General features: G+C 45.1%; 9 protein-coding genes and 1 non-coding gene across 10 annotated transcripts; 3 read left to right on the top strand and 7 right to left on the bottom strand.

The window, feature by feature from the left end:
• Positions 1-2: 2 nt before the first annotated feature.
• On the bottom strand, positions 3-3,114 carry V1513DRAFT_434854 (uncharacterized protein). Its single transcript, XM_066896524.1, has 9 exons — positions 2,909-3,114; positions 2,693-2,839; positions 2,506-2,637; positions 2,313-2,454; positions 2,069-2,257; positions 1,894-2,012; positions 1,673-1,839; positions 992-1,623; positions 3-930 (listed from the first exon to the last, which is right to left on the bottom strand). The coding sequence occupies exons 1-9, from the start codon at positions 3,002-3,004 to the stop codon at positions 212-214; spliced, it is 2,343 nt and encodes a 780-aa protein (XP_066756429.1). The 5' UTR covers positions 3,005-3,114; the 3' UTR covers positions 3-211.
• A 279-nt stretch (positions 3,115-3,393) lies between these two features.
• V1513DRAFT_t7 lies at positions 3,394-3,479 on the top strand. The gene has a single exon. It is a non-coding gene; the product is annotated as a tRNA-Gln (tRNA).
• A 166-nt stretch (positions 3,480-3,645) lies between these two features.
• On the top strand, positions 3,646-4,643 carry V1513DRAFT_434851 (anti-silence-domain-containing protein). Its single transcript, XM_066896523.1, has 4 exons — positions 3,646-3,873; positions 3,942-3,981; positions 4,043-4,351; positions 4,407-4,643. Exons 1-4 carry the CDS (start codon positions 3,765-3,767, stop codon positions 4,471-4,473), a joined length of 525 nt encoding a protein of 174 aa, XP_066756428.1. The 5' UTR covers positions 3,646-3,764; the 3' UTR covers positions 4,474-4,643.
• V1513DRAFT_476556 (armadillo-type protein) lies at positions 4,581-6,949 on the bottom strand. Its single transcript, XM_066900207.1, has 6 exons — positions 6,698-6,949; positions 6,516-6,620; positions 6,295-6,448; positions 5,420-6,234; positions 5,108-5,366; positions 4,581-5,051 (listed from the first exon to the last, which is right to left on the bottom strand). Exons 1-6 carry the CDS (start codon positions 6,828-6,830, stop codon positions 4,688-4,690), a joined length of 1,830 nt encoding a protein of 609 aa, XP_066756427.1. The 5' UTR covers positions 6,831-6,949; the 3' UTR covers positions 4,581-4,687.
• Positions 6,950-7,774: 825 nt separating this feature from the next.
• On the bottom strand, positions 7,775-9,705 carry V1513DRAFT_434847 (uncharacterized protein). Its single transcript, XM_066896522.1, has 2 exons — positions 9,179-9,705; positions 7,775-9,124 (listed from the first exon to the last, which is right to left on the bottom strand). Exons 1-2 carry the CDS (start codon positions 9,445-9,447, stop codon positions 7,822-7,824), a joined length of 1,572 nt encoding a protein of 523 aa, XP_066756426.1. The 5' UTR covers positions 9,448-9,705; the 3' UTR covers positions 7,775-7,821.
• Positions 9,706-10,020: 315 nt separating this feature from the next.
• On the bottom strand, positions 10,021-11,215 carry V1513DRAFT_434846 (uncharacterized protein). The gene has a single exon (XM_066896521.1). The coding sequence runs from the start codon at positions 11,110-11,112 to the stop codon at positions 10,228-10,230; it is 885 nt and encodes a 294-aa protein (XP_066756425.1). The 5' UTR covers positions 11,113-11,215; the 3' UTR covers positions 10,021-10,227.
• V1513DRAFT_434845 (uncharacterized protein) lies at positions 11,216-12,622 on the bottom strand. The gene is made up of 2 exons (XM_066896520.1): positions 12,479-12,622; positions 11,216-12,426 (listed from the first exon to the last, which is right to left on the bottom strand). Exons 1-2 carry the CDS (start codon positions 12,599-12,601, stop codon positions 11,422-11,424), a joined length of 1,128 nt encoding a protein of 375 aa, XP_066756424.1. The 5' UTR covers positions 12,602-12,622; the 3' UTR covers positions 11,216-11,421.
• Positions 12,623-13,220: 598 nt separating this feature from the next.
• Positions 13,221-14,581, bottom strand: V1513DRAFT_482017 (uncharacterized protein). Its single transcript, XM_066900377.1, has 2 exons — positions 14,451-14,581; positions 13,221-14,389 (listed from the first exon to the last, which is right to left on the bottom strand). The coding sequence occupies exons 1-2, from the start codon at positions 14,459-14,461 to the stop codon at positions 13,273-13,275; spliced, it is 1,128 nt and encodes a 375-aa protein (XP_066756423.1). The 5' UTR covers positions 14,462-14,581; the 3' UTR covers positions 13,221-13,272.
• Positions 14,582-14,652: 71 nt separating this feature from the next.
• Positions 14,653-16,472, top strand: V1513DRAFT_482016 (DNA polymerase subunit Cdc27). The gene is made up of 2 exons (XM_066900376.1): positions 14,653-14,905; positions 14,960-16,472. The coding sequence occupies exons 1-2, from the start codon at positions 14,846-14,848 to the stop codon at positions 16,337-16,339; spliced, it is 1,440 nt and encodes a 479-aa protein (XP_066756422.1). The 5' UTR covers positions 14,653-14,845; the 3' UTR covers positions 16,340-16,472.
• V1513DRAFT_407451 (uncharacterized protein) lies at positions 16,413-17,521 on the bottom strand. Its single transcript, XM_066895655.1, has 2 exons — positions 17,234-17,521; positions 16,413-17,132 (listed from the first exon to the last, which is right to left on the bottom strand). The coding sequence occupies exons 1-2, from the start codon at positions 17,253-17,255 to the stop codon at positions 16,489-16,491; spliced, it is 666 nt and encodes a 221-aa protein (XP_066756421.1). The 5' UTR covers positions 17,256-17,521; the 3' UTR covers positions 16,413-16,488.
• Between the last annotated feature and the right edge of the window lie 77 nt (positions 17,522-17,598).

Here is a 17,598-nt window from a genome sequence, read left to right as displayed (position 1 = left end):
CAATGATAGTGGAAATGTGCACAATGCGTTCTAAATAGTCGTCTTATATACATGCCTGCAAATATACAATATACACCTGTACAAAGATAGTAAACAGCTCCACTCATTCTTTCACAGCCCATCAATTTCATGCGATACACTTCAGATTTAGATTTCCCATCACCGGAAATGAAGACTATGGACAGATCCAGTTCCAAGTGTCGCATTCATATTAACCGCGGTATCTTTCAAAGAAATATACGTAGGCAAACTTCTTCATTTCATCAACTTCTCCGCCTCGCACGACTTTCTCATCATTGAAAAGCACCCAGTCACTGTCATTCGCCGCATCGCTAGGCTGCTCTCCGATTATTTTCTTAATAAATGTAACATAGTGACCGGCATGGACACTAGCACCCTTGTGACAAATAATACTATGCAACTTGAAGAGAGCTGGCATCAAAGCATCACCGGCAGTCACTTCCGTACGTTCGCTTTGAGCCTCAGTAGTAGACCCGTCATCATCAGGATGACTAAATAACCATTCTACCGCCCGCTCCATATCGCCTCCAGTCTCTTTGAGAGCCTTCTTCGCCTGAAGAACAGTGAAGCCCATATCTGCGAGCACGGCAATACTACCTTCAGATATTTGAAGATTTGTGTCCGCTTTGCCAAGATTTAAAGGATCGTCAATATCAGGATCTTCCATGTGTTGGAAAAGCCAATTCATGGCCGCATCAGGATCCGAATTTCCGGTGTTATATAGCGCTTTCTCACATCGAGTCGACGGAAAGCCCATTTCTTCCAGCATGGACAAGATTCCTCCATTGGGAACGAATTCGTTGTCAGAAGTAAGGGGGGTTTGGGGTAGTAGCTCCTCTCCAGGCTGAAGCCCAGTCGAAAAGTAATCGTCTAGAGAAAATGGCTCGTCGGGAACAACAACGGGGACATCTGTCAATCGTAAATATACGGCTTGAACTAAAATAAATGTTCCAATTTGTCTCAATCATACCTAATTTGGTGGGCACCCAATTGACGAGCTCAAAACGTCTTGCGTTGACAACTAGGACCTCTGGGAAGGTCTTAAAAGCAGTCCGTGTCACTGCACCGTCTTTAGAACCACAAGCCTGACAAGTGTACTCCAACCTCTCGGATTGAGTAAAGCGATCCAGACACTCTTTTAAGGAGACACTCTGAAAATCTTGATTATCTTGTGAAGATTCCATTGGTAACCTCTCAACCGGCACTGGCACCGATATATTGTCTTGAAGATCTGTCCTGTAATTCACTTTTTTACATCCAAGACACTGTAACCGCTGTTCCGAAACGAAACTGAAAACCTTTGTTGGGTCTGCATCATGCGTCTGATGCGATGCACGACGAATCGTCTGAATCATATAGAGAAGAAATTCAAAGGCATCTTGTTGACGCATGGTGGAGAACTCGACATGGTTTTTGCCCACAAGAGCTTTGAACATAGATGGAGCAATACCTTTCGGGTATGGAGACTCCAGCTGCTCTTCTCTACTAGGTGGAAGGGAGTATCTGCCAGAGAGTAAACCATCCGCAAGCTTTCTTAATTGTGTCTCTAGATCATTGGCAGGATCAAGAGTCAAGGGGAGATCACCATTTGGATAGTAATATCTATAAATTCAGTAAGCTAGTGACACATCTCAATCAAAATATCTGGTACCTTTCTTGAAATGTAGGTAGAGAAAAAAGACACTGTACGACCGATGCTAAGTAACAGGAATTGCCAAGATTCTTTAATCCAGTGAATCCTGGCCCGAATAGTGGCTGGAGTTCCGCGCCGCTCTCGTTGGTCATGCTGAACTCCCATTTCATGTTGTGCTCAAGTTGCTGGCAACCTAGTAAGCGCAATCCTCATCTAACCATAGATCCTATGAACCTTACCAATTCGACCAAGCTTTTCTCTACCTTCTGACGTTCAGATATTTTAATACCCCAATGCCAAAGATGTTCAGCTAGGTTAGGATCCTGCCGCTCCTCATTGCACAAGTAGCAATAAACATCTATATTTTCGAATAAATCAGATTCCTGCCACGACATCGCACCACAGGACACCTACCAGCAGTTCCATCCGGTGTAATACTGCCAAGCTTCACTGAAACAGGATGCAATGTCTGCTCGAAATGAGTAAGACCATGACCATTTCCACCTACTCCACCAAATTGCTGACGCCCACAGCCTAAGTTACCACATTTCAGACAAAGCCATAAATTTTCCTTCAATTCACACTGCGAACAATGTGCCAGTTCTAAAAGCAAGTTTTAGCGTCTACATCCTGATAGATGTCTTCTTATCGGGCATACCTTGGTCAGCCAAGACCTTAGCTTCATCCTGGTCGAGGACAAGAGTATGTTCACATGGTAAAATCTCTTCTTCCCAGGCTTTTACCTCAGACTGCTTGGTCGAAGAGAGTGCAGTCAAGACACCATTTACCACTTCGGCAACCTATAATTCGTTAGGCGAAATCTAAAACTATAGAACGAACATCTAACCTACATTAGGCATCGCTTTATCTAGCTCGAGGCCGTCACATGCAAGGCATTTAACAATAGTCGTAGTGTCGTAATTGTCAGCCTCAGTTTCGCCAGGAATCGACAACTTCAGGATCTTAGCTGGAGATTCCTCGCGCTGTACTCATGGAACGTTAGAATTTCAACACAAATTTTATCCAATATATACATACCACCTTTTTTGGTTTTGGCTTTCGTTTGATATTCAGAACAATGGGGTGTTGACTGAGGCGATAGTGTTGGAAAGAGTGATTGCGGTCAGGTGAGTCGCAACCGCCATTGAAGCATGATAAGCACACATCAATACCCCATGGTTGATCCTGTGGACACCATTAGTAACTGACTTGTTTAAAAGCGCTTCACAATGGGAAGACAAAAATACCACTTACAGGTGTATCAAAACATTGAGTACAATCATCCTTATGGACTTGTTGAGCCGCTGTAGGTGGACGTAGCGCGATGTCAGTGACGTGTGGGCAACTCATATCGCTGAATAAAAGTACGCTATTACAACTTATGCCAAAGCCAAATGCTAGGATTGCTTGCCAATGACAGACCTAAGCGGATATATGCTGGTTTGGTTGTCTTGATGTTGTGCCGACTATTGGAACTGGATCCTAAATCCGGGGACTGGGGCACCTGCACGTCATAACGCGGAACACGCGTTGACGATAACCTACACTATGTAAATATCTAACTCACAGTATCTACATGGAAGGGGATTAAAATTCAAACCTTTCCGAAGCTCTTTCTACTTATTCATCGTTTTAGCGTCAGGAAATGATTACTCGGGATTCCAAACAGCAAAAGATTAAGGTTGGCAATTATGTGCCGGCTATATAGCGATATCTTGCAATCATCGACACTGGTTATTGGTTGTATAGTGTAGTGGCTATCACACCAGATTTTGATTAATATTGAAGATTTCTGGTAACCCCGGTTCGATCCCGGGTACGACCTTTTATTTTTTTAAATATTTTTGTAGTATTAGGTTACACTTTTTTGCGCGGATATATGTAACATTATTCCGTAGAATTATATGTATTCCGTAGAAGACTTGAATACAATTTCAGCGGGTGGTGAAGTAAATCCAAGGCGTTATGACCCGCAACTTCTGCGGCGAGTGTAAGTCCCCACGCGCGTTCGCGACGCGACCATAAATTGAAATCAGGAACATCTAATTCCCATTTTCTAAGCTGCAACTGCGGGATTCAACTTGCTCACCCAACTCACATAGTAGCAGACATGTCTATCGTCTCACTTTTGGGAATTAATGTTTTAAATAATCCGGCACCGTTTACTGCATCATACGAATTTGAGATAACATTCGAGTGTTTAGAACCCCTGAAGGAAGGTATGTCAAGTTACCTTCTGATCATATGATGGGGGGGGGGGGGGGGAAATTGTTGACGAATGTACTAGATCTCGAATGGAAGCTTACATATGTGGGATCGTCGTCATCGTCTGTTAAACACGTTTACATTTGATGGCTGTGATTATAGTCTAACGACTGTTTTGATCAGATTTGAACACGACCAACTGCTTGACTCCATACTCGTCGGACCAGTGCCTGTGGGTATCAACAAATTTCTCTTCACAGCCGACCCTCCATCGCCGGAGTTAATCCCTGCAGCAGAGCTAGTTAGTGTGACAGTCATGTTACTCACGTGCTCGTACAATGGGCAAGAATTTGTTCGCGTGGGATATTATGTGAATAACGAGTATGATAATGAGGAGTTGCGAGAGAATCCTCCGAGCAAAGTCCAGATCGACCATGTTGTCCGAAATGTTCTTGCTGAGAAACCACGAGTCACAAGGTTTAATATAGAGTGGTATGTACAAGCTAGATTATATAACTCGAAAGATCCTGCTAATGACAGTGTACAGGGATAAGGACACAAAAACAGAACCGCAGGAGGGGCCACAAGATCCTGAAGAGGACGACGTCTTATAAAGTTGTCGAGACGTGACGTCGAATAGTTGGTACATTAATTTCCTGATTATTTTCAGTTCTTGCCAAATTTCCGGCCATTTTTTCAGAGAGTTTTGTAAACTAGATTGTATAATATTAAAAGTGCATTCCAGAATCCGACAGGAAATTTCTTGCACGTACTCAATCCTGCAACACCCTGACATTTCTACAATACTAATCCCAATAGCATTTTTATTTACCTGTGCAGGGGCTTCCCTTTCCACTGCGCAGACGATCTAACATACAAATCCATATTCCAGTTTTTCCAAACCTTTTTGCCGTATAAACTTCTCATAATTGATTCTCTGTTGGCCAAAAACTCTTGAGCAATCCGCTCTCTGTAATGATTCAATCCAGTCGATGTGATATTGCATGCATCAACCGCTCTCGAAGCTCCCACACTACATGCCAATGAGCCGAAATGTCCCATAAAATCGTTTAGCAGTTTACGTCTTGTCGGAACAGTTAAATCACTCTTAGATAAAATTGCTTCCACAACATGCGAGAAGATAGTATTCTCAGTGAACTGCAATTTCGTCTCAAGGGGGAATGCAATGAAACTAAATCTTTGTTAGCACTATCCTCGTCAAAGCATTGGAAACTTCGTCAAACTCGCCTTTCTACAATTGCGTCCGAAAGCTGAGGAATAGTTCTTAATAAGTTTTCGACTAGTATCGAACGCTGCTTTAGACTATCGTTTGCACCGCTTCGCTGCCTCGCAGTTATGTTCTCGAAACTCCCGATATCCAAGAGCGCCAACAGGATATTGTCCGCATCACTGCATAAGCCAGTGACCTTCTCAGCAACATCGGTTTGAAGTGACCCATGCTGCGATATAGCAACAATCATATTGTTGAGTAACACAATATTTTGCACTGGCTTCCGTTAAATCAAATTTACTTACAATTTAGACACAAACAAGACTTACGGGATAAATCGGTCACTTCATCCAATAATCTGGCGCTGAACTTCGCAGCGGATTTCGTGTTCAATCGTTGCATAAGTGCTTTCACAGCAAAGCTGAAGCCCTTGGCTTTACTGATAATGTGCAGTCGAGGTGCAAAAAACGAAATATACAAATACTCAACAAATGATAACGGACAAGAATAGAGCATCTTCTCCAAGAAATGAGATCCGACAGGATTTGTCAATAAGCTCTCGAGAAATGAGACGGACATGAAATCAGGCTCTCCTTCATTCGTAGGAAATATTATGGAAAGTATGTCGCAGCGAAGTAAATCATCCTCTAGCTCAATCAATAGCTGTAACACGGGACTAGATACTGGATCCAGGGCCATTTTCCGCCCTCCTTCTAATGTGATCCCACTGACCATAGTCTGTAGAACGTCTTCAATAAACTGTTTAAAGACAGCTGGGCGGTCGAATCTACTATAATAACGCGTGGCCGGATCAGCCACTTTCTTCTGTCCACCCAGTGACTTCTTCCCACTTAGTACTGACGAGCCACTTGTAAATACAAGCTCCTTGCCAGTGCATAACATTAAGAATGATCTGAAAACATGTGAGCCGTAAGGATGAAGCGCGATTTTTGGGATATCGTTACGAATTTCTGCAAAGAAATCACTAACAGCACTCGTTACCGGAGCATTCTCTGTGTCAATTGTAGCCACTTCTAATAGCCCTGGAGTCTGCTCGACCTCGGAGGCAATAAATGTTCGCGAGCAATTTAATAAGGTCTCTAAGCAATGCGACGAAAATCGTTGGGTTGAAAGCTCCGAAAACCTAGGACATAAGGTCAACTTCTATAGCAACCTACCGAGCCCATGCGTATGTAATAAATACCTAGTTGAATACACTTTATAGACGTCAAGTAACTTCTCTTTCGGAGCTGCGAGTAGTAATCTCTCAAAAAGTTTGGATCCAGTAGGATCTGTCGACATCTTCAATTCGATGTCGTTGACTTCAGCCCACAAAGCTCCATAGAACTGCTCTCTTTCTTTCAAGAAAAACACGTCATTAGCATTTTGAGTTGTATAATTAAATCTCTATCAAATCCCATATACCTTCATCAGACGTAAACGTGTTTGAAGTTATGATTCCTTCCGCTTCTTTAAAATAATCAATCTGCGTACTATCCAGTAATCCATAAAACGCCTGCTGCCCCACCGCTACAAGACAAATAAATTAGTTAGCAACTATATCCATGTAAATGTACATGTTCCACAAACTATTGGACTGTCATTACCATGCTGGACTGCGTCATCTTGATAATATTGCTCCTCTTCAACTGGGTGCAAGTCTAGCTCAGGCTCCGGCAGAGACTTCTCATATGGCTTCTGATGCAGCCTTCGACCCCTCTTTTTCTGTTCTCTCGGCATTTTTGGCGGCGATAACAAGCTAACTACTAACAACGTTCAGTATGCACCTAAGATATCTACGACAAGTTTTCGCGAGGTTGGGATCACAAGTCTACCCCTGAAAAAAAATTTGGCGACTTAAATGGGAATTATCCTCCCTAACCCAATATGCTTCCTTAGTTGAGGTACATACACTACCACTAAGAGAAAATGAATATACAAGAATGGAACAAAACCTTATACACCAATTTAATTCAATTATACATTACCTCCAGCATATATGCCCACATTTTAAGCATGAGGACAACGCGCACACAGATTAATGTCTCGTTGTAGGTTAAAAAAGTGACTTCCTCTGCATGGTTTAATTAGAAGGTTACTCACCTCTAGCAAGACGGTGCAGCCTGAACTAGATATTGGAGCGAGCTTGGGCGGAGGCCAGCGTAAAACGCCGATAACTTTAGCCCACAAAACACTCGCCATCAGACGGTCTTGCCAAAACTCGGGTGAGAAATCGAATCACGACTGGACGCGTCCAACACGCGCTTCGACGCGAACTAGCACCAAACACTCGCTGGCTTCTGTGTCTCGTCTCTGGCTATAAATATCCCCACTTGTCCCCGCTGCAGCTGCTGCCAGCTTGCCAGCCTGCCACCGACCCACCGTTCGCTGTCATCGTACCTAGGTTTTACCTCCGGATTCCTTTATTTCTACTGGTTTTTGGTTTTTTCCGGAGGCTTCCCTACGCCTTTGACCGAATGGGTGTTCCTTTCTATAGATTCTCGTATAGACTCCCGTTAGAAAACCTGTACATATGGAGCACGCTACTCGCCCCTATATCATGCTCCATGCTCAAGTATATCACTGAATGCAAGTCCCCCGTGGATTTTCAGCTCCTTCTTTGAAGCTCCAGACTCTCAAATGTTTCCGCTTAATTTTTGAAATATTGCGAGTTTTGCGAGGTTGTGAGGTTTTTTTTTTGGCTAAGGCGACAGGCTTTCCACGAACTACATTATATCTCATAAAGCTCCTCATATACCTTCGCGCCAAACTTTTTGCCCCATTTTGAACATTCGCCTACCAGCTTCCTGCTACCACAAGATATAACCCACATTCCTGGCCTTTCAATGCCTGTCATAGCATCCAGATCATCCCTGAACGCTTTTAACTCCTTCTCAATGTTCATACGCTCATAAATTAATTTTATATTCCTCTGTTTCATGAAGTCCTTACCATCACCACCGCAATCGAACTCAATGCTATGACTCGAAGACTGATCAATAGACGCATCGTCGACACCGTGCAAGTTGTTTCCACCACCCGAACACTCTCCAATCTTTGTATCATATATATCTTGTAGTAAGAACGCGTCATCAATCTCGGCCACATCTGCTGGACTGATAAACACTTCTAAATCTTCTAGCCCCAGAGTTTTGAGTAAAATAAGGTCTTCCTTCGTTCGCGTAGCCCACAACAACTTGACTTTCGCATTTTTTCGCCTCAACGAGGTAACAATCGGTGCTGCAAATGATATGCCAACGCCACCAGTAATGACCACAAATCTTCGCGATGGTTGAGAGTTCTGATTCATGTCCACGAAAAATTCATATGTCGGCGATGAGTACGGACCGTATATTATGCACTGATCATCATCTTCCAATAGGAATCGCTTGCCAGGCTTGACAATAAGCCGAACACAGTCTTCGTCCGATTCTAGACTCGCTATAGTATATGGATGCGATGCGGCAATGAACCAGAACAGCGACATTAGACGAGTTGGCGCAATCCGGACATGTGCTCCAGGCGGGAAGTATTTCGGGAATAAATTTCGTGGCAAAGTGATGATCTGAGTATGGGCGCTGATTCTTCGCACGCCTAACCTTACACGCTGACCAAGAAAGTGTCGCTGAATAAACTGGCCAACAAGAAAAACTACTAGATAGAACACAATCAACCATATTTTCGGGCGCGCATGATATGCCAGAATTGGGACGCATGCCCAGGCGAATAAATAATGCGTTTTGTAGAAAAGCTCATGATTTCGATTTCTGAAATAGGAAATTGAGACTACCAGTGTCAACAGAAAGCTGGTGGCTGCCAGTACACCTAATAAGTTGACCCACTCGAAGAACTGTCCAAGTTTGCCGACTTGTGCCCAGTAGTTGATGTAGAGGATGCCATGAAGAGTCGATAAGAGGACTACGATCCGTGCGAGCCAGATATGTAGCGGCAGCAAGCGGAGATAAGATTCTCGAGGAATAGGCGACGGTCTAAGCGAGAGGAAATATAAAGCCGGCATTGTTGCGACTGCAACTCTAAGCGCTTGTTAACTCTCATAACATACTTTATATCTCGCAGCTATAGCTAACCTTCCCAGTCGCTTCGTAACGTATAAATAATCATCGTGAGTCTCCGCCAACGATAATAGTGCGAGGACGAATACGCATAGACAAACTGAGAGCCAGAGCGGCAAGGGCTTGTGTACGGGAAGCGGTAGACGACCGATAGTAATCGCGCGAATTCCTATCAGGACGAGCACAATAAACGACACGATCAATGTTCTGTTACCATACTTTTGCGTAATTGTACGGCGAAGAAATTTTGCCTCCTCTGAAGGAGTGAGATTTATAGAGAACATGGTCTCGTGCGAGAACTCATCTAACGCAATATCTGCTCGAGAGATGGACTTGCTGCACTGATGAAAACTGATTTAGGAGTTGATCTCACAGCAGAGATTGAAGAAGCGATTGAGACACTTAAGACGTCAGCAGAGACAGCAATGAACCAAGACAGTTTTCCGTGATGGGCTTGGGACATTTCGATCCTACAGTTACCGAACTGACATGGTATTGGGACGTCCGTCCCGACGAATATGGAGGGAGAGTTTGCCCATGTTTTCATGTAGTGAGTGGCTCAACTACTCAGATCTAATCTCGATACCGCCACGTGGCTTATCAGATTCCCCCGAAATTTTAGGATTTATATTCGTATGATATCTCCGTTAGCAAGCATCGATCTTACTTACTGATGTTGCGGTTACGAATATCAATTAATCAGTAAAGACTATTAATTGTCAAGTTTGGAATTCAACCACGCCGGACTGTTTTATAATGCTCCAGGAGCCAGAATCCAATTGTGGTCGAGACTTGAGCATGGAAAAGGAGGCAAGTCTGAAGCAATGTGGCCACTCCGGACTCGATCTAGCCTCTCATAATTCTCAGATCGTAATATAGAGTTGGTCACAATATATGTTCGCCTACTGGTCGAGAGCCTGCTACGAATTATATCAAATGCCTGAGGTTAAGGTGAAGGTAACCAGTATGCCGCTAAGAGAAGTACTTATAAAAACTTCATAATGCACAATTATCCAACAACAACAACAATGTATGAATCAACAAACAATATATGGACTGTCTCCTTACTTTTTCTCTTTTGATGCGTAGAAAGCTGCAAATTGCTCCTTATACTCAGGTCTCCATCTACTCAACGGCTGGCGAGGGGTGATCAAATCGCCCAGAGTCCACTCCATTCTGACCTTATCCATTTCGGTAGTGGTTTCGTTATCGGGGCACAAAATGTAGAAATCATTCTTCTGTATGCCTTTGTCCAAGTAGTCCGCAACCTGATCTGGGGTCCATGCGCCAGCAGGTTTCTTAGCGGCAGTCCCTTCGTTGTAGAAGCCAGGAATACCATTAGGAACAATACCAGTGAAGGTCCAGCCAGGCACTAAAAGGTGGACAGTCACGCTCTCGTCTTTCAATTCATACGACAACTGCTCGGCAAGATATCGGATCGCAGCCTTCGACGCGTTGTAGCATGGATTTCCAGGAGGATTGGTAATTCCCTGCTTAGATCCAGTCACGACGATTCTGGTGACTTTGTTACCAGACTTGGCCTGCTCGCGCAATGTGGGCAAGAAAGCATGGACACCGTTGATGACACCGAACATGTTGACGTCAAATAGTTTTCGCATGCCTTCGGGGTTGCCCCACCAACCACCCTGTTCCTCAGGCATTTTGTAGTTGCCGTTAATGCCTGCGTTGAGGACCACCATGTCGAGAGTGGAAAACTTGGCCAATGCAGCATCCTTCAATTTGACAAGCTCCGAGGCCTGAGTAACATCGGTTTCATGGGAAAGAATCTCAGTGGATGGGAAGAGGGACTGAAGATAGGAAGTGGTCGACTTCAACAGATCAGAAGCTGAGTCTGCAAGGACCAAATTGTAGCCTTTCGAAGCATAGAGCTTTGCAATGGCAGCGCCAATGCCGCTAGCAGATCCAGTGATTGCAATAGTAGGTGCCATCTTCGAATGACCAATTAAATCCTTGGAAAACTAGAAATAATGATAAACTCGAATGGAAAATGAGAAAACATCCAATTTATGAGGGATTTTTGTTATCTGTAATTGTTTGAAAGTTGAAGACAACCTTTAGCCTTCAGCCGCACTAACCCAAAGGCCACAGAACCACAGTGACTCGTTCCATGCTTACTAGTTTATGTTGCTATCTCTACAAATATCTAGAGTAGTAGATTTGTAGTTAAATATGTCAATTTCACCTTAAAACAGTTTCCAATGGCTGATATTCCACCCTTTTGAACTTAATTATGATATCTACAACCTGACTGGGGCAGCCTCGTACGGACGCTCAGCCTGAGGTGTCAATCTAAACGCATGACGGCTCGAACCAGCGCCTGACCAATCCACCAAAGCAGAATGCACACTTCGTCTGTTATCCCAAACAACAACCGTGCCGGACTCCCACGAGACACGAACCTGGATATCCGCACTCTTAGCCAGAAGATCATACAAGAAGCCCAGAATCGCATCCGTTTCTTCGCGCTTCAAACCCTTGATATAGCGCGAAAATTGCTGGTTGACGTAGAGGGCCTTCTTCTTCGTAACAGGATGTTCCCGGATCAATGGGTGAAAGTTCTCGACGGGCTCTCGACGGACTACACCTCCGGAATTTCTGGATGCATCCGCTTGCGCAACACCAGAATGAAGTACTTCTAGCCCAAAAAGCCGTTGTCTGAATGTCTCAGAAAGTCTGTTGTACGCCTCTTCCGTGTCAGCGAAGATGGTATCGCCACCAGACTCAGGTCCATCAAGAATAGCGAGGAAGGTCGTACCGGGAGGCTGCTTCTCATATGTGACATCAGAGTGCCAGGCAACCGATGAAACATGATCCTTGAAGAATGCATTTTCCGCTGCATCCTCAGTCTTCGATCTATAGACAAGATGGACCTCAGGATGGCCCCGAGGAGCGCCAGAAGTAGGATGGATATGGTTGCGGCCGAAGTGGGATGAGTACTCGAGAAGCCAATCAATGGGCTTATCCCTCAAATCCTGCTCCCTGAACACGACAACTCCGCGTTGGGCAACGAAAAAAGCAAGCTCATCCTTACCCTTGGAAGTCAATTCGGACAACTGGACCCCCCTCACCTCAGTGCCAAATTTGGGCGTGAGACTCTTGATCTTAAGGTCGCTATTCAACTTGGAGAAAAGATTGGGGAGGGCGGGGTCGGCTCGGAGACCTGGGTCGGAGAACTCAAACTCTGTTAGAGGCCCATATTGCTCATTTGGGTCCCAAACAGGAAGAAAATGTGGATAGGCTGCCTATAAGGATTTAGCTCCCGTCTAGTGAAATTGCAGTTGGGGGTCACCATACGTCAGTGTCCTCGCCAGCTAAACCAAGGACACCTTTGGCATCACGAGAGTAAATTTTAGCCTTGTCACCGTGGAAAGACGATGCATCAATAGACTGAATGCTCTGAACCTGAGTGGTAGACATTATGGGTTATAAAGCTGAAGGACAAACAAGAAGTGAGGACAGACGAGGACCAGGGAGAAGATCGGCTTTATAGACCAAACATTGCCGACACAGGCAATTGCGTGCGCCGCCACGCCGAGTACGTATTCGCTCGGTCCATGCGAAATTTCGCGATGAGTATAACCGTTCCTTTTAATGAGCCATCGTAGTAAGGGAATGGCTCCCCACACATCAAGACCAGAAATACCTCAACCGCAAGTCCTATCAAATAGGTAGCAGTTTAATCCAGCTTTCCTTATCACTAGCAGATACAGCATATCACCTTCGTCGCTGTGGCTTCCTCGTAGAGTGAGTGAGGAGGGGCATTGGCATTCCCCCCTGATTTTCTGACGTGATGACTGCACCGAGTTGCGACATCTGTCGTCAATGCTGAGATAGCCAGGCACATTGGGTTAGGGGTAATTTCAACTACCTCAAACACAAGGCTGCGTTCCAAATGTACTCAGCGGTTTTTAGGTTGAATTAATTGCCGCTTTGTCTACAAGTTTTGATCGGTTCACGACGACCCAGGCGTCAATAGCAAGTCGTAAAAAAGACAATGGTGTCCTTAAGCGTTTTGACAGACTTTTAGTTTTTTGGAGAGTCAACAAGGATTCGAGTACAATTATGTGTTTATACAGTCTATAATACAATCACGCTTCATAATCCGGCTTCTGACTGGAATATGTGACAGGTGCGAGACCTGGAGGAAGCTTTGGCTGGAGATCAATCGTGCTTTCATCCGCGTCACCACCCTCACGACCGGCACTAAATTGTTCCTTCTTTGCATTTTCGCGAGCTTCATTGATAATCTTCCGCTTATTCGCCAAAGCTAGCTTGGCGTTCTGTACGCTATGTGCCTCATCGCCTATTGGTCGCGGGCGACCCCATGTTACTCGCAGCGGACAACCATTTATGACCACCGTTGTCCCAGTCGCTGCAGCGGCCGCTTCTGCAGCTTCCCGAGTATTATAGTTAACAAAGGCGCACCGTGATCTATGCGAGCAAACCAATGACTTCAACGGCCCAAATTGCGAGAAGTAATTTCTTAACATGTGTTCTGGCAAATCATCCTCGATGCCGGTTAGGAAGAGTGACATAATCTTAGGATCTTTCGGAACAGTCAAAGGCTTCCCTAATGAGGGTAGCTTTGACACTAACTTAGCAACACTGGACTTCCCACTAGACACACCCACAATGGTACCGCGCGGCATTTTTGAGATCTTTCCACCTTGCCCCGAGTCTGCATACTTCTCAACATTGCTCTTAGCATAATATGGCTGTGAAGAAGCCAGCTTCTGCAATAGTAACTTGCCGGCTTCCTCCGCTTGCGCTTGATTATCGTACAATTGCCCTTCTTCTCCCTCCTCTTTTAACCGCTCCTCAATATTTTGTGCCACAAATTGCTTTGAAATAATATTTTGCGGCTCCGTTGTAGTTAGGGCCATACTTCTACCGGCGCCGGGCGTCGCACCGACCATCTTCAGCGCAGCATCACGGATCGCTATCGGTAATCCAAACGATAAATCTAGCATACAGCTCTGGCAACAATTCTTCTGTCTGGCGCAGGTGAGACATATTGTTGTTTTCTTGTGACGACCGCCAGAGTCTTCCGGCAGCCATCGAAATACTGTGAATGGCCGCGTGCAGATTTTGCATTCTTCTCCATGTCGCTCACGGGTCATACGAGTAAACGGATTCGGACCGAGACAGCGTTCGCATACTGAAGGAATGTCTGTATCCTCCCAGGTCGATTTATTGATGTCAGCTCTAGAACGCAATTTGTTAGCTGCGGAGTTTGCTTAAATTTTACTTTGCATATTGTACTTACTTTGGTGGCATCCCTGTGTGTGGTAATGATATATATAATAATGGATATTGATATAGTTACAAACGAAGTCAGCAGGATCAAGCACCTGAATATATAAACTGCGATGGCGATAGTCCTTGCTTCTGAGAAATATAGGTGAGGAGGATGTGGCTTGGAAATCACGACTGTGGCGCTTCTAGTGGCGTAAGTTTTCGAAGTTCCACGTGACTCTCCTCAATTGGTCAGCATTTGCGTACTTCGCCGAGGGTCAGGGCATTGTTCTTTTTCAACGACGCGTTTCGATGGCGCGTCGAAATCGTTGACAAAATAGAGGGGGTCAGGTCGATCATAAGTTGACTCTAGCACCAACAGTACTTTGCTACTTTCTGTTGTGGTAATCCACGACTGGTGAAAACATGGGGAACGATCTGTATAGTAACTTTCTGGCTACTCGAATAGTTCACGGTCAGGAGGCGGTAAGTGCAGCTCATACTGCTCTTTTCGGTCCATATCTAACGCATTGAGGAAAGATCACGTATCGGCTTCTCTCTCGCGAGTTGAAAATCCACACGGCGCTGGCTAAACGATATCTCTACGTGTTTTATGCTTCCTCACGGTCACTATATCCCCACAAAGTCCACGCGACGTATCTTATTTCCGGTCAGAAAAGTTCGTCGACAACAATATCTGGTGACGTCCGCATGAGCGACATTAGTTCACCACCCAGTACACCACCCGACGCAGATGTGGTTCTTGAAGACGAAATCATTCAAACGACATTTGAACTTGTCCCGGAAGAAGAACTCGAGGAAGCGAAATACAGGTTTCGAAAGATCGGTTGTGTCCACGTGTACTCGCTTGAGCCAACGCGTCTACCAGAAGATTTTATTACGCTCGCGGAATGCGGGCGGAAAGTTAGAGAAATTGATTTGGACCAAGACCCAGAGGCGATTAGCAAAACATATGGTGTCGTTTCAGAACCGTCTGCGAAGAGGCAGCAACTTGGCCAAGTTGCATTTTCGCAGCCCAAATTAGCAGCGAAGAATGTCCAACCCAAGGCTAAGGTACCACATCCAAAGCCTGAAATAAATCAGGGATTGTCTTTGTCAACGAAACAGCGAGCAGTGTCTAAACCTAGCAACATGTTGTCACCTCTCTTACTGGACGTGACGCAGAATCCCGACCGATCCACCACCACTGAAGATAAAACCAGCAGTGATAATATTAAGAAAGAGAGGTTGGAATCACTACCAGACAAGAAAACAACGTCATCAGTTATGAAGGTAGACGCGACCCGGTCAGCCGTAATCAAGAAGTCAAAGTCCACAACTCCAACTTCTCGATCATCATCTCAAGTATCTCAAGAACTGCAGACTATGTTTTCCTCTTCGGAAGACGAGAATGATGATGACGAAGAAGAGAAGTCGATTACGGCGAAAACCGAAACTCCGAAAGATGTAATTGGAGCTATTCATGAAAGTTTCATTTCCGATGATATTGATCTCAGCATCGATAAGACTCCGGCGAAGCCAAAAGGAAATAATGTCAAATCTGAAGATATAGAGATGGAAACCGCGCCACCGCTGGAAGAGCCAGGTGAGGAAATTGCCGACATATCTCCAAAGAAACGTCGTGGACGTCGTAAAGTCACTAAGCCGATTCACACCAAGGACGCTAATGGATTTTTGACTACCAAATACGAGGAGGTATGGGAATCGTATTCTGAGAGCGATGGCGAGACCATCAGCTTGTCCAAGCCTGCCTCGACACGTTCATCAACACCTACAAAAAGGTCGTCCAGTCCAGCGCCGAAGAAGGACAAAGATGTGGCTGGTAAGAAGGAAAACGGCCGCAAAAAGAAACAGACTGGCGGAGGGCAAAGTTCGCTAATGAGCTTTTGGAATAAATAGAGTAAGTTATGAGCAATATGGGCGATGTCGAATGTGTAATGTCGGGGTATGGAGTGTTTAGATGAAATAGGTCATGGTCTCAGCGCAGTACAGAGTCTTGTATTCAACACCAATGATATTAAAGTCTAACATACACCTTTGAGCAGCTTCTATGGCGCCAGTCTCTCGATCTTCCACTGGCCCTCCTCATTTTCTCTCGTGTAACTAAATCGATCATGTACTCGATTGTCCCGACCCTGCCAGAACTCGATCTCGTCGGGTACAATTCTCATACCACCCCATCCTTCCGGTAAAGGAATATCGTCGATGTCCTTAAACTTCTCCCGAGCGCCTTGAACATACTGGTCAAGTTCTTCTCGTGACGACACAATCTGACTCTGTGGACTAGCATGCGCACCGATCTGGCTCTCTCGCGGTCGAGTTCTGAAGTACGCAAGACTCTCTTCGGGTGTGACAAACTCTGTACGGCCTTCAACTCGGACCTGGCGCTCTAGAACTTTCCAAAAAAAGGTGATCGCGGCTCGTGGGTTCGACTTTACATCAAACGATTTCTTGGATGTTTGCCAGTTCGAATAGACAATGAACCCGCGTGTATCAAGTTCCTTAAACAAGACTATACGACCAGATACTCGACCGGATGGTAGTGAAGCCGTAGAAAGTGTACATGATTCTGCCAATGGTTCTCCGGATTCGAGCGCTTGGCCGTACCAGGTATTAAACTGACTTAGCGGATTGGGTTGCAGTGAGGACCGAGAGAGGCTGTATTTCGTATACTGTTTCGTAGCAGGTGCGACTGCAACATTAAGTATTAGCAAGGGAGAGGATATAAGTAAACAACAAAATATGGGACATGCTCAACATGGTAAACCGTTGTGTCTTGTCAAGTGGACTTACAAATGAATCTTTCTTTGTTCATGGTTTAGCAGTATAATGCTGCTTCTCTGGTCATGGACACGAGAATGTCTATGCAGTAAAATAAAAAGTCTATAATCGGCAAGCAGGGTCTAGTTAGTGCACAAAGCACGTCTACAACTAGAAGACGAGAAAGTGCAGGCAAGGAAATTGCAGAGGAGAATTGCAACGAGCAGTGGAGCTGTGGCGGTGAGTAATTTTTAAGTTTCGAGACCCCCGACCATCGTTGTAAGTCCCGAGGTTTCCCTGACTTCGGTTGAAGAGAAGCTCGTAAGCGGACGCTGCGTAGGACCCTTTCGTCCCCGCAATTTCCACAGCATTTAGAACGATCTAGTGATCTCTATTTA

Source organism: Lipomyces chichibuensis (genome assembly GCF_038497645.1).
Source record: "Lipomyces chichibuensis strain CBS 12929 unplaced genomic scaffold V1513scaffold_1, whole genome shotgun sequence".
Taxonomy (NCBI): domain Eukaryota; kingdom Fungi; phylum Ascomycota; class Lipomycetes; order Lipomycetales; family Lipomycetaceae; genus Lipomyces; species Lipomyces chichibuensis.
The sequence above is the reverse complement of the archived record's forward strand: the minus strand, read 5'-3'. Positions and strand labels throughout refer to the sequence as shown.